Source organism: Sciurus carolinensis, chromosome 14 (assembly GCF_902686445.1).
Source record: "Sciurus carolinensis chromosome 14, mSciCar1.2, whole genome shotgun sequence".
NCBI classification, from domain to species: Eukaryota; Metazoa; Chordata; class Mammalia; order Rodentia; family Sciuridae; genus Sciurus; species Sciurus carolinensis.
This window is the reverse complement of record NC_062226.1, coordinates 65,261,831-65,287,069: the sequence shown is the minus strand read 5'-3', so window position 1 is coordinate 65,287,069 and position 25,239 is coordinate 65,261,831. Positions and strand designations below refer to the sequence as shown.

Sequence of the window (25,239 nt, the reverse complement as noted above, 5' to 3'; positions counted from 1 at the left end):
CGCGCGAGACTCAAGATCTGGGCCGCGCCCCCACGGCCACGCCCACCCGGAAGTGACGCTCCAGGCTAAGCATTTCTTCTTCCGCCGTCCGCCGGTTGCGCGGCCAGGCCAGCGCTGATGTGCGTCGGCGTCGCTGCCGGCAGAGGGATTCTGGGTAACGGCCCCGGCAGGCTGGGTGGCTGGCTCGGCGCAGCAGGTTCCATTCACGCCAAGTCCGTTGGCAGTGGCGGTTGTAGGGCTGGGGCCAGTTGGACATGGAACAACCGTGGCCGCCGCCGGGACCCTGGAGCCTGCCTCGGGCAGAGGGTGAGGCTGAGGAAGAGAGTGACTTGGACGTGTCCCCCGGTTCTCCCCGCTGCCCGCCGCTGCCGGGCGGTGGCGCCCAGGTATGGGGGGGGGGCACTTTTTGCTGGGGGTTGGGGAGATGCTGTCGCGAAGCCCCCTAAAATGCCGCCTCTCTCCGACCCGCTTCTGTGCCCACTTCTGTACCCATTACGACCCCGGGGGCCTGGTGCCATTCCTTCGCTATCGTAGCATCTTCGGAGTGAAGAAGAGGTAGCCATATATTCATTCCCAACCGCCACCTCCACGCACACATTTTCGCTTACCTTGGATGATTTCCTCTCATCCTTGGAAGACGTTCCTCATTCCCTCCTTCCTGACAGCGCCCAGATTTGGGGCGGCACACACTGTTTAACACTGACCCTTTGTCCTCTCGTGCATGCTTTTGTCCGAATACTTAATTCTGTTAAAGGCCCCAGCGTACTTATGCACAGTTAATAGGAATGGTAAGTGGTTGTACTTCAACGTTACACTTGAGTCCTGACATAAAGATCTCACGTGCTTTTTCACCCACGTTGACACCTGTGCAAATTCTGTAAACCTTGACTTTGATGCTGGCGCCTACCTTCCAGTCGCATGACTTTCCCTTGCAGTTTTGTTTTTAGTTCTGACTGCTTAATGTCATTCTCTAGTAAAAGTATATAGCCTTTCCTTTTTTTCAGACTCTTCGCTCAGATTCCTGATGCTACTTGTTTTCAATCCAGTTTTCTTGTCTCTGAAACCTAACCAAATGTGATATTTAGGATTTTTCTGGGTCCCGTCTTAGGGAGTGCTTACATACTCATCACCTTTTCATGATTTTTCTCAACCTGAGTGTTTCGGACTGTATTTCGGGATCATAGACTAAGCACTGTTATGTTCAATGAAGTGAATTATAGATGTCTCCTTAGGCTTTAGACCGAGGTTCAATAAGAGCATAACAGAATTAATAGCAGTTTTTTCTCAAAACTCATTGTGCTCGATGTTAATGAAGATGAGTGATTTAAATTGTTTTCTAGTAAATGTAGGATCATCAGTCTTATTTTAGCTAATGGAGTTGGCTGGCTTCACACAGAGAAAAATGCTGTTTCATAACCACAGTCTGTACTTCAGCCAGCTGGTCACTGGGAAAGTGAGGCAGGATAAGAGTTGATGTGTTAGTAGTCACCCACTAATTATGGATCACTAGTGTCATCTTTATATACATAATGTGTTATGAGCCTATAATGTGTTACAGAAGGGGGAAGGGAAGGAGCCAGAAAGAATGAACAGCAGTTGCTGTTGTCAATTTTAAAGGCATGTGGAGAGAAAAAGTCTCAAGAATTTCAGTACATTATAATTGAATCACAAAAATTACGTAAGAGAAACTATGTGTATTAATCTTTCACTTGTACACTTACGAACTCATATAGGTGAAAAATATTTTATAAGTGAATAGGCTTATCTCTTTCACTAAATATGATTTCCCTGAGGTCATATAGCTAGTTAGTAGCAGAGTCAAAATGAGAATTTATGACTCCCTAGTCCAGTATTTTGCCCACCTACTACACTGTTCATCCTGGAAAATACTATAAAACTGTATTTGGCTGAAATTACCTTGAAATAGCCTTAAAATTTGCAAAGTGATTACTAATTCTAAGTTCAGGTGTTCATTACAACTCTGCTTATTTTGTCTTGCTGACTTCAGGACTTAAATTTTTGAATTGGAATATTTTGGAAGAATAGAATGTTTAATCTAATAAACAGGCATTTGAAATTATTCTTTAAAAAAAACTTTGGATTCATTTTTACCTAATAAGACAGATTTAGATATCTTAATGTAATAAGCAATGTATGGTTCTAAGATCCAATTAAGGTAAAAGCAGATTGGAATATAGAGATCCTTTTTGAGAATTTTTAATGTAAAGTTACATTAGTGGACTTTAACAGTTCCTTTTCAGAATTTATGTTCATTAAAATATAATTATATCCATCTAAGACATCAACAAGGTCATGAATTAATATAAGACCTAATATTTTACTTAATCATCTGAATACATATTGAATAGTATAGCCCAAGTAACCAAATGGTATTTCTGATGGCAATGGAGAAGAATTTAAATGTAAGTCATTTTTAGAATTGGTTTGATTTAAAAAATAAATATTGCTTCCACATAATTTGAAATTCTAAGGTATGATATAGCTTTGTCTTTTTACAAATTAAGTTTTATATTTTCATATTTCTATTTTTGGCCTCATTTTTAAGCATAGTTTCCAGTTTTTCCTTTGATCTTATTGTAAGATAGCCAAAAATAAAAATAAATGTTTTACTTGGTTTACTTGTATGGTACTTGGGCATCAAATCTGTTGGATGAGTAAATAAAACATCTGCATTGTAACAGTGTTCACATTTGTCTCATTAGAAATCTTGAAATTTGCTTGAAAGCTCAGCTTGAAGGAGGCCTTACTTGCTACTTGCCTCAATTCTTTACCACCTGACCATTCTGTTCTAAGAAGTAAAGATTCATTTATTCATCAAACATTTTTTGAATGCTAGCCCCTCAAGAAACTTAGAGCTGAGAATACAAATAAGTACAATATTATATAAAAACATTACTATAGAAATATGTGTATCTTGGGTAGGGACATAATGGATAAGAAAAAGCTTATGAGGTATCATAATCTGGAATGGAGATAGGAGTTACCTAGAGCAAGCAGGATTGCCAAATTGAAGCGGGGAACACATGGAAGTTGGGAAGAATAAGCAAACAAGCCGAAGAGTACCTGGAACTGAGTCTGGAGACAATATAGGAAATGAACTCATGAAGGACCATGCCATTCCACAGAACTTGCCTTTTATTCTAAGACTCTTAAGAATGAGTAATGTGATTGAATTTGGTTTTTTTTTTTTTTTTTTTTTTTGGAAAGATGATTTCCAGCCTAGTGGAGTGGAGGCTAGCTTGAGATAAGACAGACTATTTGTATAATTCAGGTATAAAATTATGAGAGCTTTTGAATAGTGATATAGATATAGGAACAGATTGAAGAGAAATTATTCTGAATAAGTAGTTTGAAGTTGTTTTATACTTGACCAAGAAATCATAATGTGCCTTCCGCTTAAAAAAAAAAAATACACACAGACACACATTTTAGTTGTTGATAGACCTTTATTTCATCTATTTATATGCCATACTGAGAATTGAACCCAGTGCCTCACACATACTAGGCAAGTGCTCTACCACTGAGCCACAACCCCAGCCTATCTTCAGCTTTTTGACTACCATATTGCTTTACACACAGCAATTATGTAAGTATTGCTGTGGCACATAACTGTAATTTCAGGTGGAGGCAAGGCAATAGGATCACAAGTTCAAGGCCAGCCTCAGCAATTTAGCAAGGTCCTCAGCAACTTGGACCCTGTCTCAAAATGTGTGTGTGTGTGTGTATATGTATATCAGATAAAAAAAAAAAAAAAGAATGTAGTTCAGTGGTAGAGTGCCCCTGTATTCATTCCCTAGTACCACCAAATAAATAAGTTAATTAAAATAATATATTAAAAATCTAATTATTACTCTTTCTGAGTAGGATAGAATTACCAAGGTAGACCAGTGTGCACTTATTAATTTAAATAACTTTGCCTATTTTTATTAGGATGAAGTTAAAGAATATCCATCTGATATAATCAGTTATAAATAGAAATTTCTGTTAAGATCTTCTGATCTCCACAGATTGGGACAATATAGGAAAAAAAGCAGAAACTAAGAAATAATTATTTCTAAACAAAAGGAGGTTCCTTAAGGGAGGTTCCTTACAATGAAGAACTTGCAGAAAAAAACTCTAAAGATCTGGTTCAACATGTGGAGTGTTGAGGTGGTGAACTGGATTTAATCTTTATTCTCATTCTGTTGGTCCAGGATTATGAAGACTATAAACCAAATGTTGAGTACCAGCTATATGCAAGTCACTGTGGTAACTGCCAGGCTTTGTGTTGTTGTTAGTTGTTGGGGGAGGGACATAGATTAACAAAGAAGCTTAGAATCTAGTTGATGAAACAAGGCCTATAATATAAAAATGTAACTTGTAGACAAAGAACACAGGATAGGCTATGCACCACAAATATTGTACAGAGATCCTTTGAATTAAAAAAAAAAGTTGAACTTTGCTGCACAAACGTATCCATTTCTTACAAATACTGTTTTTCTGTTCAGATGTATAGCCATGGGATTGAGCTGGCTTGCCAAAAGCAGAAAGAGTTTGTGAAGAGCTCTGTGGCGTGCAAATGGAATCTTGCCGAAGCTCAGCAGAAACTTGGTAGCTTAGCACTGCATAACTCTGAGTCCCTGGATCAGGAACATGCCAAAGCACAAACAGCAGTATCAGAACTGAGGCAACGAGAAGAAGAATGGCGACAGAAAGAAGAGGCTTTAGTACAAAGAGAGAGGATGTGTCTATGGAACATGGATGCCATTAGCAAGGATGTTTTTAATAAGGTATGACCTTTTATTAGGCCATAAAGAAAGAAGAAAAAATTGAAGTATTCTTACATATTTGATAGCAGAACAACCAAATACTGTAAAATGTTCAATTTTGACAGTTTATGGAAAGCACGCATCCTCCCAGTATTGTCTTAATTCTGATATTCCTTAATACAAATATATGACAGCAACATGACACATGGTACACTGCAGTTTGGACTCTGATATCAGACTGCCTTGAATCTCAACTTTATCACGTGCTAGCTTTGTGATCTTGGGCAAGTCACTTAACATCTCTTAGCCTTGGTTGCTTCAAATCAAGTAATGTCTTAAAAGTGTGGTCGCACAGAATTTGGTATGTGGTAAGGCTCAGATGTTATGAGTATTTTGTGATGTTGCTGTGCTGCCTGCTTCTATCAGTTTGGTAACACACTGTTTATTTACCAGTATTTAGTAAACTCGGGAGGTAATCTAGAGAATGTCATAAGCACTAGTACTGAAAGAACTCTTTAGAAATAATTTAAACTTTGTCTCTTAAATAGAGCAGTAGTTTTGTCAAGTTAGTAGTTTTTTAAGAGCAGTATTGTGTTTCTCATTAGAATATATAGGCCTTATTCTTTTTTTTTATTTTTTATTTTTTGTAGTTGTAGATGGACAGAATGCCTTTATTTATTTTTATGTGGTGCTAAGAATCAAACCCAGTGCCTCACATGTGCTAGGCAAGCGCTCTGCCACTGAGCTCCAACCCTAGCCCTAGGCCTTTTTCTTTTACTTTTGTATCTGAAGAAATGAGTTTAAATTATAGTAAAGTCAAAGAGCATTTATTGCTGGGAGAGTACAGAAGAACAGTGTTCTTCAGACTGTGGGGTCATGGCCAATTTAAGTAGACTATGAAAACAATTTGGTGCATTCCAAGCAGCATTTTTCTTTTTCAAGTAGAATAGGGTAGAAAAGATCAAAGTGTATCACACTTGGGGTCAATATTGTATTGAAAAACTAGTGTTTTAGGTATTTGTGTGCATGTTAGAACAAAGTGTACAATCTTTTCTTAATCTAAATTGTAGTCTAAAAATTTGAAGGTTCTTACTCTAGAGCAGCAGACTGCAGGCAGGGTTTTTTTTTTTTTTTCCCACTCCCCCAGTACTGGTTATTGAACCCAGGACCTGGCACATACTAGGCAAATGTTTTACCACTGAGCTACATCCCCAGCCCTTTTATTTTTTTTATTTTGAGACAGGGTCTCACTAAGTTGCTCAGGCTAACATTGAACTTGCATATCCTCTTGCCTCAGCCTCCCAAGTTGCTGGAATTACAGGCATGCATCACAGCATCCAGCTCTGCAGGCAGTATTTTTGTTTTCATTTTGTTTAGTTTGTTTTTGTGGTGCTAGGGATTCAACCCCAGGCGTTGTGCATGTTAGGCAAAGTGCTTTGTCTCTAAGCTATATCCTAGTCCCTGCAGACAGTTATACTTTACCAGGCTCCATTAATTGTTTATAGTACGATAATGTTGAACAAATGCTATATATAAGTATTCATAAAATGTTTTTAAAGATGAGAAAATACCTAAATCATTTATATTTTCTCTCACATCTCATATTTTGTACCCTATATTTGGTGGTCACTGCTTAAGAGCTCCTTTAATTGAACCACCTTATTTTATAAATGAAGGAATAGAAAAGTAAGTAGAGAGACTTGATAATATAATAGTGATTTAAATTTGAAGAAGAAAACCCTGACTGGGGGATTTGAAGACTAGATAAGGTAAAGAAAGGTGTTGAGTGTCCTTTATTAAAGATACTTTCAGAATGGAAATGATAAATGTTTGAAAAAAAAAAAAGAATGAAAATGATGTCCATTATTAATGAAGATAATAGATACTAGATGTTAATGACGGACAGTCATTAGCCTGGTTGGACTTTTAAAATCCCATGTTTCTCAAATTGCTCAGGGTTTATGTTTCTTTTCCATTTGAAAACTAGAACTTCAGAGATTTTCAAAATGCATGAGGTAGAGAATGTCAGAGCCTTAATAATTGTTTTGTGGTGGTTACTGGGGATTGAACTCAGGGGCACTTGACCACTGAGCCACATCCCAGCCCTATTTTGTATTTTATTTAGAGACAGGGTCTTACTGCTTTGTTTTGCTGAGGCTGGCTTTGAACTTGAGATCCTCCTGCCTCAACCTCCCGAGCTGCTGGGATTACAGGAGTGTGCCACCACACCTGACCAGAGCCTATTAACTTTATGAGTAAATGTTTTCAATATGGGATAAAGTAATATTATATGTTGAAGAATAGTAATTATATTAAGCCTAACTTTTTAGAAACATAATGAAGTCTGTGAACATACCTACAGGCACAAGTATTTTTTATTTTTTTCCATTTTGCTAAAATGGCTAAAGGAAACATTTATCAGAAGCTAAAAGCTTTTACCTTTACCACAAGGGTAGATTTTTTGTATTATCCACTATTAGTGTTCCCTGAGACTGAAGCAGGGATGATGTTACTACATTATTTATATAGAGAATAGACAGAGATAGACATTCAGATGTCATCATTTTCCTTAATTAACCCATGAACATATAATGTAGGAGAGAATTTGGATCTTTTTTTAGCCTTTTTAATATGGAAAATTTCAGTGTACACCAAATAAACAGACAAACCCCATATTGCACATCAATTCTGTCATCATTCTGTCATTTTCATTTTATCTATACCTTCACCTGCCCCCCCATCCCTGCTTGATTATTCTTCCCTTTTTTTGGGGGGTGGGTGGGTAACATTTTACTTTGAGGTGCACAAATCTTGTGTAAAATTTTAGCAAATAGCTGGTGGACCACATCTGTAATCCCAGTGACTCAGGAGTCTGAGGCAAGAGGATCACAAGTGTGAGGCCACCCTCATCAACTTAACAATGCCTCAGCAACTTAGTCATACCCTGGCTCCAAATAAAAATATTAAATGGGCTGGGGATGTAGCTCAGTGGTAAAGCACCCCTTTGTTCAGTCCCTAGTACAAAAAAAAATATTAATAGATATAGTTATGTAATCCATACTCTATTAAGATGTATAAATTGAAACTTAAAAAACAAGTATTTAAATCTTTGGTCTACAACTTGTTGGGGCAATAAAAGATACTCATTTTCTATTAATTTGTAAAGGGATATTTCTTTGTATTTTTTCTAAATTTAACCCTTGGGCTTTAGGGATTGGCTGCTTATTCTTGTCTAAATCGACATTCACCCTATCTTTAACTATCATTATTTTCTAGACTTCTCAACCTATAACCTACTTAATTTCTGCCTTCCTGGCATCTACTCTTACCCATTCTTGTGAGCACTATTAATTCTCTTCTTCTGGACTATCTCTGGTTCTGCTTACAACAGTCAGTAACACACATAGGTAAATGTGCATCACCACTAGCCCTGTCAATAATTTCTTCTTTGAGAAAAATGTTAATAGTAAAACATGCTTATTGATAAATAAATAAAGAATAAACAAGTATGTAAAGTAGAAATTGAAAGGTTCCCTTTACCACTAGTTCCATTTCCCAGACATAACCTCTGTTAAGAATGAGTCAAATCTTTCTAGACTTTCTTTTGTGCCTATATTAATTTATATTTTTTTTCTCCCCTACAGTAAGATCATTCTTCATTTGAATAATTTGCTTTTGTATAAATTGTATTAAGGAGTGTGTGTCTTAAGTTATTTTATTTCTGCTTTACATTTATACCCCCAAAATATCTAAATTAATTTTTTTCTTCCAGAGGAAACAAAGTAATGTTTATTTTATATAGTTAATGTCTCTTAACACAGTCGTCACAAAATATTTTCATTTTGTTTCTGCTTTTAATTGTTTTTTTAAACTTAATTTCTAACATAGCCTACATTTATACCATAAATTAATTAGGACTATTTTTATGTTCTAGTCATTTGCTCAAAATTATACATTGGTTTTGTCTGGGAACTTGAGACTTGAGAGGACTGGTCTAGATTTGCACTGTCCAACTTAATAACCACTAGCCACACGTGTTCTTGAGCACTTGAAATGTGCCTAGTTGGAATTGAGATGTGCTGTAAGTGTAAAATACACACCAAATTCTGATGACTCAGTATAAAAAAAGAAAAGTAAAATATTTCGTTAATTATTTTGTGTTGCTTACATGTTAAAATGATAATATGTTGGATATATTAGGTTAAATATGTAGGTTATTAGTTTCATCTGTTTCTGTATTTTAATGTGGCTAATAGGAAACTCGATATTTGTGACTTGGATTATATTTCTATTGGACAGTGCTGGTCTAGATGGCAGAAATATAAAGGATAAAATGCTTTATTTTGAAATATGTAAACTTTTGTGTGTTTCCTAATTGTAAACTGACAGAAAGCTCATTTGTATTTTTTATTTTGGGCAGTGATAATATCAGGGTATAAATGTGATCACAGAATGTTCTGAGAAACTGCTGCCAGTTTTGCTGGCTAGATAAAAATTTCATTCTTGTTCTGTTTTATGATTTATTTAATGGAAAATAAGCACTTCTTTAATAGAATTTTGTACCTGATTTCAAGAATCAAACTGATCTCTTAAGAAAAATTTATTAGAAATACAACCCAGATGTATATATTGGTTTATCTCTTCTCAAATAGTTATTTATTTTAATAAATAATTCTCAAAGAATTAGTTTATTTCCAGCAGGATGCAAAAATTAGGCTAGAGTTGCAAATATTTATAGGAAATGAAAATGTAAACCTAAATTATGCATATAAAGAATCTTTCTGAACCTTGCTTTAATAGGGTAACCATTTTAACAAAAAGATTTATTTCAGTTGTTTTTCTGTATGATTTCTACAATAAATCTATAATATTCATACATAAATTACTTTTAACAAAACTAAGCTCTCAAATGAAAAATGTTTACATTTTTAAGAGCTTAATAATGACATAATAGAATCATATTTACCACATTTTTATGTTGTTTATTGGAAGAATTGCTAGGCATTCAGTATCTAAGAAGATTTAAGAACATAAAATCTGACTTGAATTTCTTAAATTTTTTCATAGAGTTTTATTAATCAAGATAAAAGAAAAGAAACAGAAGATGAAGATAAATCAAAATCATTTATGCAGAAATATGAACAAAAAATCAGACATTTTGGTAAGTCTACTCTGAATTTCTTCTCTATAGTATTTGGTATCATATGTATGTGTGCAAAAATGGATTTATAAAGTGGGAACCAAAACAAAGATATGTAACAGACTCCAGTTATGTAGCTACTTCTGGAGATGTACAGATCTTACTTTAGACCTTTTTTGGGGATCATAAATAATATAGATTGATAGAACAAATCAAATTTTGAGGAGAAGCAGAATTCAATCTATTAATAATACCTCTGAAACCATCTTCTTTATTCCATAGTCTCTTTGCATTTCTTGACTAGCCTGTGCTTTTCTTTGCTTCCTTGGTATCTGCTTATCTTTTTGTTTAAAATTAGCATTCATTTTTTTAAGTTTTTATGCTGTGTAACTCAAGCAGGTTCTTTAACAATTATTCAGATAAATGTAGTGATATAAATGTGTGTGCAAAGAACTGATAGTATTTTCTCTTGGAGGAAGAGAACTGGGATGAGGTCAATGTAAAGTGAAGGCTTCCCGGGAAAGGGAACATCTGAGCCTGCTTATGAGGAACAGATAAGAGCTTTCCATGTAGCAACCATAGAAATGCAGCTAGGCAAACAGTATGGTGTATTCTGAGAATTCTGCTGGAGTGAAAATGCTTTTGGGAAGCGTTAGGAGTTAAAGTTCAAAGCATTTTTTTTTTAAATCACAAGTTATATGTTAATTTAGTAAACATGGTGTTCTTTTGTGTTCATGAACATTTTAAATGGCATTTTGAAATCTTTTTTTCTATTGGCATTTTCCCCCAAAGTATTTAGAATTTCATTTATACTTCAGTTATGTCAAGACAATGCATATAGTACTTTCAGTGTTTTTCCTTTTATGTATTTTTTCATGAAGAATTCATTTTTTTCATACCTCTTATTTAAAAAGAAGAAAAACTAAGACACTAAGACAAAGTCCGCATTTCTACATATTATCATTGTGATATTCTTTATAATAGAAAAAACGAATAAGCAGTCCTCCCTTAGATAGATATTGAAATCTTTGAGTAGAGCCTTGTGTCATAATTTTTGTAAATTTGTCTTAGGTGTATTATGTGAGCTGCCATTCCCACTTACAGTCCTTGCTTCGTAGGCCCATGTGTTCTGCTGTAGGAAAAAATATGTACCATCTACTGGTTGCTCTTTTAGAGCATGTACCACTTCTGGTAGAACAGCATCCCTCAAGATGTTTTTACCCATCTGGTATTCTATAGGCTAGTTGTTTTAGAACCATGGAACCTAGTGGGTGAGAAACACTTCCTTCACTTTTATTGTAAACTGAGTGCTCTGGTCAAAAGTAATTTTGTGTGGGAAAATATCCCAGTTCTCACAAGTTGCTGTAACCCACTTGGCACTATGACTGAGTCTGTAATAAATCATTTCACCATTTTATAAAACCTTCTTCTGAGTAATGATGTTCAGGGTAAGACCAGTGAATTTCATGAGCCCACAGTCATCATTTCTTTTGCTGTAAATAAACCACAAATCATGTGAGATGTTGAATAATTCATTTGTAGGACAACAGATATATTACTGGTAGAAGCATGGTAAGGAGAGAGGGCAGTTCCAGATCTAGAATGGGCTTTCTCAAGTGAGAAATTACTGGTCCCTTCAAGGTAAAATGGGACTAAAATAAGTAACCTGCTTCTTGATGACTGGACAGTTTCTCTGGTGTATGGTGCCATATTGAGGTTTTGGCATTGATTTCTGCTACTGGCAAATTAGGTATTCATTGGCTGTACTGAGTTAGGATACTAGAACATCCCTGATGAGGAGAAGTCATACTGTCGAATCTGTGAATAATCTCAAGCCTGTGCTACCGTGACTCCTTAGTTTATGAAACTATTGTACATGTAATGAAGTAGCTGAGGGTAAAGGCTAACTTGACATCTATAGGTCATTAATAAGCAAAATTGTTTTGCCATTGCATGTTGTAAGCTTCCAGTACCTCATCTTGTAATACTAACCAGAGCATTGCTGTCTTCGAACCCAACCAGACTTGATAGCCACTCCCAGATTCACATTGTGCCTGTCTCTTAGTGGAAATACATATTGACTTTTCACTTTGGAGGAGATATCCTACTTGCCGCAGCACATTGGATCCACAGAAATGTTACTAAGGTAGTAGGCTCCCAAAATTTTCATGTGTTTTCTTTTCTACTCTCTGGCATGCGTGTATCTTACTAAGACATCTGAGGTACCCGCTACTTCCTGCTCACCAAGTTCCATCAGCATAGAGTGGACCAACTTGCAGTTGTGGGATGATGATTTAATCAGAATCCTCATTGACTAAATTTATGTCACAGAGATGATAGAGGCCTAAGGCAAGACAATGAATGTTTGATGCTATCCCTGCTTGGTGAAAGCAAATGTTTCTGGTGTTGTATACCTATTATAATGAAGAAAAAAGCTTTTGCCAGAATGATGACCACACCGATATACTCCTTTAAAAACACCTGGAATAGCAGCTGTACTTAAAGCTTTCAAATGGAGAGACTTTCCTCACTTGGATTGTATTCCAGACTCTTGAAAGATGGGCCTGGTGCTTGGGGAGGGGGGATGTTATTTAGGCTGTGGGGCTTCATACCAGTACTGCTCTGTGGTCTTACTCTGTACTTAAATATTTTAGAGTTCTTCCTAACTTTCCCTTATGCTGTTTGTTGGGTGGCTGTCTTGTGTTGCTTTTACCCTTATAATTAGATGGAATTTACCATCTAATGATAAATGGTATAACTGCTTATTGTGGAGTATTACAAAGTATTGAAATCTGATTTTTTCTATATTTGTATTTAATTTGTTAATTTACTTGATTCACATTTTATAAATACAAAATACTAATTTAGACAAAAATCCTATTTTCACTTAAATTTCACTAAACAGTTTTATTCAAAGTTAAATTTCACTGCCTTTGTGATCATCAGCGCCTGCTTTTTGATTGATCTAACAGTTTTTCAGAGCATGTCATTTTCCCATCCAGCCAAAGTTAGCCATGATTTGGCATTTTTTGAAGCTGGAAGATGTTGAAATTTTTATCAAAAGCTGTAGACATTTGCATAAAAACTATGATAGAATTTTTTTCATTTGGACCAAAAATGAATATTTACAACCTCTTGATTATAATCGCTTATGTCTTGCTTTTAAAAATATAGCAATGTCCTGTTTTTATAAATATTTACTATAAAGTACTCTTGAATGGATTATGAAGTAAAACAAAAGATTATGATATGATCTTAATTTTGTTTCTCCAATTCACTTTAAAATAAGACTTGGAGGAAATACATAAATATTGTTAATATCACTTGTGGTACACCTGCGGTCAATTTTTATTTTTTGAGTTTTTCATGTTCTTCACAATGTATACACTTCATTTTTATAATCGGAAAAAATATTTTTTAAGAGTTCATCCTAAGAATTTTAGGATGACTTAACATTAGAAATTTATTGTGATTCACAATAACAGCAGATTATAATGTTATAACCACAGTACTTGATAGTCAGTTTTAATCTCAGAGAAATGGAAATGTCAGAGGAATTTCTAGAATGTTTGATTGAGTAAACATAGAACCTAGGAGGCCTATAGGTTGACAGAAATGGAAGAATGGGTTTGATTTTTTAGTAAGATGAGTTTACGTGTAGCCATATAGGTAGAAATAGTTGGTGCATAAGAGGTTGGAAATGCAGGAAACTTGAGGTTCTGGAAATACACAAAAAATAGTCTGTGTCCTTCCTCAAGGAATTAACAACCTGGCTGGGACATACAGATGAATATTGTGAAGTAGTAAAATGTTTCATTCTGCAAGTATGGTGCAAAAAGGAATTAGTAAGGACATGCATATTTGGGGACCATTTTAAGAACCAGGTAGAATATGGAGAGATGGATAGATTCAGATTTAGCTAGATGTCCACCAGAGAAATACATAAATGAAAGCATATAATTGAAATATTTTAATTTGTCCAAATGAAGTTTTTCAAGCATTTAGAGAAATTGGTTGACTGGCTTATCCTTGACCAAAGAATTCGCTTAATAAATATTTCTTAAGTGGATGAATTATTCGCTATGATTTGGTAACCTATTACTTATTGAGTATTTACTATAGGTCAGACACTGTTTCTAATGCTTTCTATGAATTAGTATTATGTAATCATTTAAAAAATCCGGTGAGTTAGGTATTATATATAGCCCTATTCTATATCTAAGGAAATGGAGGCATATAAAGGAACTTGCTCAAGTTAGTAAGTGGTAAAGCTGTTATTCAGAAGCAGTTTAGAATCTGTTTTCCTTGCTATCCTGCTATAATGTTATATACAGATTCCAAAATAACATCAATAGTTTGTCATGTTCTGTTCCTGTAAAGTACTGATTTTCTTTAAGTATTTCACTCATATAACATTCCACACCCCCTCCACAAAGATTTATATGGACTACCTGTAACTTGTCAATTTCCTACTAATTTTTTGCCTTTTTTTGTGGGGATACTGGGGTTTGAACTCAGGGGCATTTGACCACTGAGCCACATCCCCAACCCTACTTTTATATTTTATTTAGAGACAGGGTCTCATTGAGTTGCTTAGGGCCTCACTTTTGCTGTGGCTGACTTTGAACTTGAGATTCTCCTGCCTCTGGGATTTCAGGTGTGCACCACCATGCCTAGCTTCAATGTCTATTTCTTAAGTCAAATGATGACAAATATTTCTCAGATACAGAAAAATCTGTGTTTAATATCAACTTTTAACATGTAATGACATCTTCCTCATGACCCTTATAAGTACTACTAAACCCATCAGGGTTCCCTACAAGTGTTTTTACTGACCCTTTCATTTTCTTCTTCATAACCAAAGAAACCAAAAATGCATGGGATTTTGGTAATTCAGGGAGTCACAATACTACCATTGAGAAGTAAAGAAAAAAGGCAATGCTGTATAGATGGTAGAGAGTTGAAAATATTAGCTCTTCAGAGGTGTAAGAACATTAAGGCAAAACTACTTCATAGGATTTATTTTATGGTTTCAGGTATAAGAAATAAGGATTTTGCTTTCATTAGCTCGGACTTCTGGGAGTCATTAACTCTATACTTTGAAAAGTAGTTACTTAAACTTTCAGTATTCTATTTCTCAGAGTCTTAAATGACCTAATAATCATTGTCATCAAAGTGTTGGGGAAATTCACAAAGCTTATCATTTTTTATAAGAAATGTTTAAACCTTTTTACCTTTTTATTTATTTATTTTTTTAGGAAAAGTTAATCATGTATTTTCAACTGATTGCCATATGTTGCTGTGTATTTTTAGCAAAGGTTTTGTTTGTTATTGTGTTCTGTGGAATTTAATATATAGAAGTTCATTTTGTGTCTAGAGGAAAGGTTTATTGCCAAACTATTGAAACAGTGCTGTGAAATTTCCTGATGATTTTGTAACATCCAGATTTCCTTGGGTGAATCTAAAGTGTATAAAGCTGCTAACATTGTTATGTTGAAGTTATTCAAGTATAAAGCCAACTGGACAAAGCCATGTTGACTTTGAGTAGGTTTCTTACTAATTTAGATAAAGATGCATATACACTTTAGAGGGGGTATTTGTATTCATTTGTCATCTTGAAACAAAGTGGCAGCCATTTTTTAAGTACACTTAACTAATTTTTTAAAAATGTATTTACTGTGCATGTAAACAGACATCATAAGTAAAAAGAACATAATTAAAATGGTTAAAGTATGTTTACTAGTATGATACTGGCTTAATTGCTTTCCTAGTAGGTAAGTTTTCTTGAATTGGTAAATATCACCAGTCTTAGACATTTTTCAATAAATTAGAGAAAATGAGATTTATCTGAGTCCTAAGTCTTTAAGTGTGCCAAGTGCAGTTTTTTGAAGTTTTGCTTTCTTTTCCATCTTTTGAATAAAAAAGATTCTATTCTCTAAGTAAATCAAGTCTCTTTTAACCTTAAAATGACCACTTGTCTCAATTTGCCTGGGACTGTGGGCATTTCCAGATATAAGACTTTTTGACTTTAAACTGGTCACTCTACGTTAGCCTCATTATCTGAAATAAAATTTTCTGTGACTTTTGGGATGTATTTCTAGTCTAGTGACTATTGCTTTAAGAGTATTGCTTTTCATTTTCCCTTTTACCACACTTATTGCTTTGGTAATACGAATTGCCTTTAAAGAGAATAATTTAAAATTTTCTTCACAGGAAGAAATAAAATATTTGGCATTCATGATTTCATATTTTTTAATTTTAATTTTTTTTTTTTGCAGGTATGTTGAGTCGATGGGATGATAGTCAGAGGTTTTTGTCTGACCATCCATACCTTGTATGTGAAGAAACTGCTAAATATCTTATTTTATGGTGTTTTCACCTAGAAGCTGAGCAGGTATTGTGTGAATCTTGCAATTTGGATGTGTTACTTGGTCATATTGACTTTGTGGGAAATGTTAGTGGAATTCTGATTTCTTGGTGTTTTGATTATTATGTTATTTACTTTAAATGAAAGCAAGAAGGACATTAGAATTCTAATTATATATACATATATATATATATATTTATTTATTTTCAGATCTACTTGAGTTTAATGTGGGAATTTAAAAAATTGTTTCAGTTAGCATATGTAAACTTTCCAGTGTACTCTCTACCACCTCTCAGGTGTTCTTGTTCCCATGTCCTTTTTCTTTTCTAATTAGAAAGCGGTGTTTTAACAATCCAAATGGTAATCACAATATTAAGTCAAACCAGTAGCATGGTCCCCTTTAGTTATTCTGGTCCATATAAAAATAGTAAAGAATTAATTATATGTCCATATAGTATTTGACTTATAATTAAAAAGAACAAAATCAGAAGTAACTCTAAAAATTCAAAATTTGAATCAGTATACAATTAAATATATTTCTAGAGGTTTCTTATAACCTTGTTTATTTTCAGAAGGGGCTCTAATGGAACAAATAGCACATCAAGCTGTTGTAATGCAATTTATTATGGAAATGGCCAAAAACTGTAATGTGGATCCAAGAGGGTGTTTTCGTTTATTTTTCCAGAAAGCCAAAGTAAGTAGTTTTTTGTTGTAGTTGTTGTTGTTGCTGCTGTTTTAAGGATTTATTTCCCCCTGCAGTACTAGGGATTGATTGAACTTAGAATTTGTACAAGGCAGGCAAGTGTGCTATTTCCCCAGCCGAGTTATTTTGTATTATTAAATGGGAAGGTAAGGTCATAGCTGAGACCTCTTTGTTCTGTGCACATCAAGAGAAGCCATCTGACCAGGCCATAGGCTAATTGAGTCTTAAAAGGAGCTAATCTTGTAGTCTCTTGTATTCTTACATAGTTTCTTATGACTATACTATAGCATTTATGTGAAATTGAGACCCATTCAAATAAATGTGTATATTTGAATAGTTCTATCATTTGTCCATTTAGTAACTAATGAGTACCTGCTAATGGAAAGCAAAATTGTTTCAGAAGTAGAGGATACAGTGTTGAGCAAAATAGATACAGGATCCTCCATGTATAGAGCTCAGAGTTTAATAAGAAATCACACTTTGTAATGAAAAAAATAGGAAACAACCCAAAAATTCAATAGTTAGAGGAATGGTTAAAAGAAAAAAAAAAAACAAAAAAACCCTGTAGTATACAGAATATTATGTGGCCATTATGTATTTATGGAACATTTTTAATGCTCTAAGAAATGTTTATGCTCTAAGTTCAGAAGTGCTACATGTTTACATAACATGAAAATGTTGGCCATGTGACAAAAATAGATAATGTCTACAAAGTTTACCATTTCACTGGATGAGTAAAAATTTGAAAGTTGACCAGCAGTAGAGCAGTAAGGACTTGAATTCACTGCTAGTGGGAATATAAATTCTAATAATCACTTTGGAAATATTTCTAGTGAAACTGAACAACTCTGTATGTGAACACCCAAAAATTCTTTTAGGTGTATACCCTAGAGAATAGGTTATCAACATGTCATGAGGGACCCCTGAGAGTCTTCAAAACCTTTTTAGTAGTGCCTTGATCAAAACTATTTTCATGATAATATTAAGATGTTGTTATTTTCTTATTCTCTCAAGTATACAATTAATATCGATGCCAAAGCAGATGTGATAATCTATCTTCTTTTAGGTAGACATTAGAGAGAGATTTGCAGAAATTTAAAACAGCACCAAATTTTATTTTTGTTTTGGAGAATATAATTTTCACATACTTTTTTTTTTTTTTTTTTTTTTTTTTGAGACACTGTGTTATCCAGGTAGACCTCAAACTCTTGAGATCAAGCAATTCTCCTTTTTTAATCTCTCAGGTAGCTGGGACTACCAGCATATGCCACCATACCTAACTCTGAAAAATAGTTTTAAAATAAAAATGTTATTAATGGTAGTATGTAATGAATTTTTTACTGTTATTTTAGTTTTTAAAAAATTTGTTTTAATTGCTAACAATTAATATTAACAGATGCGACCCATAAATACAAGTCCTTAGTAATTTTCAACTGTGAAAGAGTTCTGAAGCTCTAAAGTTTGAGATAGAGCAACTCTTAGACCTATACAGTAGATGCCAAAATATGTACTTTGTTTCATAATAACAAAAACCTGAGACAACCCAAATGTCTGACAGCAGTAAAATGAATAAAACTATGCTGTATTCATTTGGTAAAATACTAACCATATCAGTATGAATGAAAAAACTGGGGAGTGAATAAATAAAATACAGTGATATAGTGCCAGTATCAATTTTAAAAATAAATTTTGATAAAGTTCATACTTTTAAATATTCTGTATTTTATGAAGTATTTTTATAGCAGGCAGAACTAAGCAATATTTTGTTGAGGGATATATATATATAAGCAGTAAAACTAAAGAAGCAAAGGAATGATTAAGACAGAAATCTAATGGTAACTTAGGTGGGGAGGAGAAATTCTCTTCAGAACTGGTTTATAAAATACTAGTAATGATCTGTTTTCTAATTTTTGTGAGTACATAGTTGTATTTTTGCTGAATAAACTACACATGTATATTTTACATGCTATTTTGCACATAGGATATGTTTTAGCATATAAAATTAGAAGTTAAAAGGAAATATACCAAAAGGGTTTTTGGGGGGCTAGGGAGAGTGCTGGGGTTGGAAACCAGGACCTCGGCAAGCATTCCACCATTAGGTTACACAACCCCAGCCCTCTGTTTTTTAATGTTTAAAAAACAAAAACCAAAAAAACCTACCAAGGTGGCAGTAGTCCTACCTTAAATTCTCTAAACCCTTCTGGTTTGAAACCTAAATGGAAATTTTCTTTATATATAGTTTTGATGAGTAAAGGATTGAGTTGGTGTTTTAGCTAGGCTTATGGTGACTTTTCTAAATTTTTACACGGCACATAGGAGCAGTAAAAATCAGACTTTTATATTGTATTAATGGATGTATTTATTTATTTATTTAAATATTTTTTAAGTTATAGATGGACACAATGCTTTTATTTCATATATTTATTTTTATGTGATGCTGAGCATCGAACCCAGTGCCTCACACATGCTAGGCAAGCTCTTTATCACTGAACTACAACCCCAGCCCATTAATGGGTATATTTAAACTGTTGATTAATATGATAACGGGATGTCCAAATTGTATACATTCTTAGAAAGTGTGACAAAATAGAACTGAAAGGCACTGAAGTCTTTAAACTTAGCATTGTATTCTTAATTTTTTTAAATTAATCAGTAATATTCATAGAATGCTTACTTGTGCCAGGCATTGTTCTAAACACTTTACATGGATTAACTCATAAATCCTTGTGACATTTTTATGAGGATTTCTGTTCCTATTTTGTAGGTAAGAAAACCTGTATAAAGAAATTAAGCAAGTGGCCTATATAGGTTACTTAATAAAACAAAGTTAAGTCATTCTATATCTGAATCCCTAGGCCTTAGGCACAGGGCTAACTAATAACATTCTGTTTGTTCATTTGACTCCCATATGTTGACTAAAGTAAGGTGCTAGAATGTAATAAGGAAATTATTCTGAAATTCATGAAGATGGGAAGGCAGCAGAACACTGTTTGCATTATTTGTATGCTAATGACTAATTTATAGAGGTTTTAACCTGGTTACATAACCTAAACTCCATTTGACAGATCTCTTCCACCACTTGACATAAAGCCAACATTCTGTTAGTATAGAATAGGTTCTGTGTCATTTCTTTATATGCAGAGGAAACATTTGTAAACAGGTTACTTCCTGTAGGGAGTTTTGTGTCAAGAATTTGGTTAAATTAGCCAGGTGTGGTGGTGCATGCCTGTAATACCAGCAGTTTAGGAAGCTAAAGGTAGGAGGATCTCAAATTCAAAGCCAGCCTCAGCAATTTAGCAAGGCCCTAAGCAACTCAGGGAAACCCTGTCTCTATTATACAAAAAGAACTAGGGATATGGCTCAGTGGTTAAGTGACCCTGGGTTCAATCCCTGGTACCAAAAAAAAAAAAAAAAAAAAAAAATGAGTTTGGTTAAATTATAGATCATTGGATACCAAAGAGTGCCTCCTTTAGTAAAAAGTCATACTTTTTCCTTTCCATAATGTTGGGAGAAAAAGGTACCTGTTTAACTAAAACAGAAGGTGTTCCCGTAATGAAGTAGAATGTTGAATTTTACTTGGTTTTCATAGGGAATAAAGGGTCAGAAATTATCAGAAGTAGGCAATAATGTCCCCCACATTAATTGAAATCTTTTGTAAGAATATCCCATGGTGGTTTGGCAATGGTAAGAGAGTAAAATGAATATTAAAGGTGAAATGAGGATTTTTGGATCCTATTAAAGATTCAGATAAATCAAGGAAAATTCAGAGAAAGCCTACTTTTCTTTTGTGTGGGGTGGGGTTGTTTCTATTAGCTTGTTTTATTTTGCTGAAGCAGAAAGAAATGGAATAAACTAGTCATTAATGTTCCTATAAAATAAGATGTCACAGATCTGAAGAGGCATTTGTGGTTTCTACATTTAGATTATTCACCTTTCCTTTACCAGCTCTATTATATGCTTTTTAGAATTTACTCTGTGGTCTTGAAAAACAGTCTGTTTTTTGTGTTCTAGGCAGAGGAAGAAGGTTATTTTGAAGCATTCAAAAATGAACTTGAAGCTTTCAAGTCAAGAGTAAGACTTTATTCTCAATCACAAAGTTTTCAACCTATGACAGTTCAGAATCATGTTCCCATTCTGGTGTTGGATCTATAGGTTTATTAGAATCCTTACCACAGGTAAGTTGGAGAGGTAAATATTTATAAATATATTAGATCGCATAGTTTTTGTTCTTTTGGAGTATCTTATGTGATGCATGTGTGACCATTTTGAATATTCTTGCCTCAAAAGGTAATCCTTAGTCCTGTTTTTTGCATTGAATCTCTTCTATCTCTTTAAGTATTTAGAGAGACACCACATTCCATCTCTTTTTAATGTGGAAGAGATGAGCTATACCTATTGAATATCTGAATCAGAAACTCCTCAAGGAGCATCCTAAGAAACATCTCATTCTGAGTAGGACTGTGCTATTGTGAATTTTCTTAAATGAATTAGCTTCAGAGCATACATGCAAGTGGTAATCAAGGTAGTCTGCTGTATGGGTTTATATAATACCATCTCTAGTGGTAGTGCTGCCTTCAGATGTAACACTTTTAGTTTACATTAATATAGCTAATAATATTGTGTCTGGTAGTATCAGCACCTACTTGAACCAACCTGCTATTAGATCAAGATAAAAACCATGTCACTAGCATCAGAAACCTTATAGCAAAAATAAGAAGGAATCAGACCACTCATCTAGCTGATACTACTTAAAATTATAATTTTAAGTTATTAGTAGTCAGTTCCAAACCATTTGATTGTAGTGGACACATCTTACCAGTCCAGTCATCTCTCATTTCCATGTGCCAAGATTTTAAGACATCTCTAGCCAGTTTACTCTGTTGTCTACATTGTGAAATGGAAAGTCTCATTTAGAAGACAAGAAGAGGAGAGTCCTAGATTGATTTTTAAACTTCATGAAGTGATAAGAGTGAGATTTTTCAGTGTCTTGACTTTGTAACTATAATTTCATCATTCCTCACATGTATTATATGCTCTATAAGAAAAGCTATTGATCATGTTCAACTCAGTCAAAAATATTATTTTCAAGGATGGAAATCATCAAGTTCTGATTTTTAAATACTTAGTAATGCCCCCCCGCCACTTCAACTTGTAAGAACATTACCTCTAGAGCTTTCCTATATAATATCAATCTTAAATAGTTTTAAATACAATGGCAATTTTCCTTCTTGATAAATAGCCCGTATGGAACTAGTCTTTCCAAGGGAATTTTGTGACTTAAGTCACTGTCATATCCAATATATAAACCTGCTAAAATTAAAATGTTACATAATATGTGTGGAAGAATAAAGAGACTCTGATGGTAAAATATCAAAAGCAGCCTATATTATCAAAAAGTTGCACCTGGAATGAGAGAAGTACCTTCTCATTGCACAGATTTTAGTTGGTAACTGCTGGGCATCCATTGTACTTATTTTGGGAAAACCTAGGCTCATGATTCTGACTTGATTGATGGCATTATCAGGGTTGCTCAGACTTAATTAATGTAGTTTGTCATGAAGTGAGAATTTGAGTATCCTAACGTAATCTACCTGAGGAATAGGAGGACTGATAAGATTTCAGCTAGATATGCAGTATTATGGATTGATTGAGGGAAACAGGATGAGAGGCCACCTGAGGGACCAAGTTGTCAATTTAGAGATTTGAAAGAAAATCTTGCTATAATAATATCCCTTTTTATATCACTATACAGGCTGCAAAATACGTTCATATGTTCTATCGTTTCGTCTTCTCAAAAATACTATGGTTCATTTTTATTCATTTTTATGGATGAGTGAACTAAAACTTAGGTTAAATAATTTACTTGAAGTCAGTGCAGTATGTGATAGAGCTAAAATTCTAATCCTGAATTTTCTACTTCACTGCTTGTTCACCTACACCACAGACTGTTGAATCATGTACTACAAATAGGGCAAGACAATCATGTTCTCTTAGGAAACACTTGTCACTGAAACAAGAAAAGTGTTCAGAATGTTATTAGATGAGAATCTGGGCCAACCAGTGTAATTTAAGTGTCAGGTTAGGCAGATCAATTTCTTTTTGTTTTTTCAAAGTGGGAGACACGATAGTATCTTAAAGTTTTGGGGGAGGAAGACGAATGAGTTCTGGAGAATCTCCTTAGCCAACTCAGTACTCAAAATTCTATCATGGAAAACTGGAGCCCCGTTTTAATAGAGTAATTGTAACCTCTGTTCTGAAAGGTTTTGGAATTTGGCCTGGATTATCAGAAAAAACCTTAACAGTGCTTTTCTCGAGAAAAGAGGATAACAAAAGTATTGACCATAATTTAAATTTGGATAACACTTTTGCTTTTCATTTATTTTTGTAATTAACAATCTTTTGAAATAAACCAAATATCATTTATCTTTGATTTTGAAAGGAATAAACCAAGGCCTCTTGATTATAGAGATAAGTAATAACAATTACTTTCAGTTTATTCTGTAGACTGACTTAATTTTATTGAATTGCGAAGGATTTTTTTCTCTTTGAGAGTCATAATACTGAATTAGAACTGAGGTTCATGGTGAATATCCCAGACCTCAGTCAGTTATTGGTGCCACTTCTTTCATAAAGAACTGCTTAGGAATAATTCAGATTCTATGTAGCTTTTTTACTTAAAAAAAAAAAAAAAAAAGTTAACATACTATTATACTTTATTAAGAGGTTTTTGAAAATCCTTTCTCCTTATGGATGGGAAGGTTTAAATCATCTGTCCCACTGAGACTGTTTTCCTCACTGGTGTTTTATATACAAATAAATGAAACCAGGTGATAACAGTATTTATAAAAGTATAAGTATCTGGCAGATATTCACAGTAACTGGGTAGACAAAACTGAATTCTTGGGGGAAAATTTCCTGAAGTCTGGGTCTTAGGGCCTTATTTCTTTAGTGGTAGTACTTTAATAAACCATGGTTTTATTTTTGCATATATTGGACAAGGTTTTAGTTTTTGGTCTTAGTTTTAGAAATGGGCAAACATAACACTTATGAGATGAGTTTTCTTTCTGTTTAAAGAATAAATAAAACCTAAGCTGTTCTTTTATTCTGTTTTTAAAAATATGGACCTATGTACTTCTCAAAAGATGAAAGATTTTTTATTGAAGCTTATTTACTCAGTGAGTGGATTTTGCCTTTGTTCAAATTTTTTGCATTTAGTATTTACTACTATAGTAATCTTCAAAATAAATTGCTGCCTTAAAGCTACATTTATTATTTATATTATCAATAGGTGTATATATATACTCACACAGAAGACTAGCTGCATACATGGCCTAGTATGAATAATTAAAATGACAGTTTTGTTAAAAGGAAAAAAAGGTGATGTCTGTTACATTTCTGTTTATATGTATCATTCTGCTTTATCACATTTATTTGGATTAAGCAAATAAGAGCCTACTTTTTCTTTATTTTTCCAGTTTTAGCTGGAATCTGACTCCAAAGTCTGTCTTCTTTCCTACTCTGTATTGTAGTGAATTAGGATGTGAAATTACATATGTGGTTGTATGTACTTGCGTAAAACTGGTTATTATGTGTTCTTTTTCCTCTTTTTTTTTTTTTTCTCCCCCAGAATCCAGATTATCTTCAGTATTCTATCAATACAGCTCTTTGCAGTTTAAACTCGGTGGTACATAAAGAAGATGATGAACCCAAAAATGATGGACACTGTATAATTTGGTTAAGACTGCTGAGGCCAAGTGCTATTTTGTTACAAGAAAGGAAGAACTTGGCTATTTTCTTGACACTTTTATGGGTGCTGCACTTTATTTTTGTTTGGTTTTTGATGGGAGGGAAAAAAAAAGAGTACTGAAACGTTTTGTAACTTTTTTTATGTGCTGCTAGGTTTTTTGTTTTGTTTTGTTTTGGAAAGGAGAAGTGGTACCATATGTTGCAGGAAGTCAAACTGAACTCTTTTTTTTTTTTTTTTTTTTTTTTTTTTTTCTGCCTGGGTTGGCTACTAAATTTGCCTTTAACCTAATTGTTCTCAATTTTGGAATCAAAGTATGAAAATCTGCACAAATGCAATGTTTACAAGAACTGGTTGATTCTAGGAGGCATCTGCTACATAGTCTCTTTTTATATGGATATGGATATGTCCTATTCTACAAAAATAATTAAAGATAAAAATGTACTTGTATCCACTGCTAACTTAGCTGTCAAATCTGGTGTTTCATCATATTAAAAGCAATAAATCAGTAGTTGG

General features: G+C 34.0%; 1 protein-coding gene across 1 annotated transcript; it reads left to right on the top strand.

The window, feature by feature from the left end:
* The first annotated feature begins 96 nt into the window (after nt 1-96).
* Nucleotides 97-24,844, top strand: Cdc37l1 (cell division cycle 37 like 1, HSP90 cochaperone). Its single transcript, XM_053743298.1, is given in 9 exon segments — nt 97-386; nt 4,509-4,790; nt 9,837-9,930; nt 16,188-16,310; nt 16,849-16,970; nt 20,991-21,105; nt 21,108-21,154; nt 24,607-24,684; nt 24,686-24,844. Coding segments are annotated over 9 exon segments (1,017 nt in total). The 5' UTR covers nt 97-254; the 3' UTR covers nt 24,710-24,844.
* The last annotated feature ends 395 nt before the right edge of the window (nt 24,845-25,239 follow it).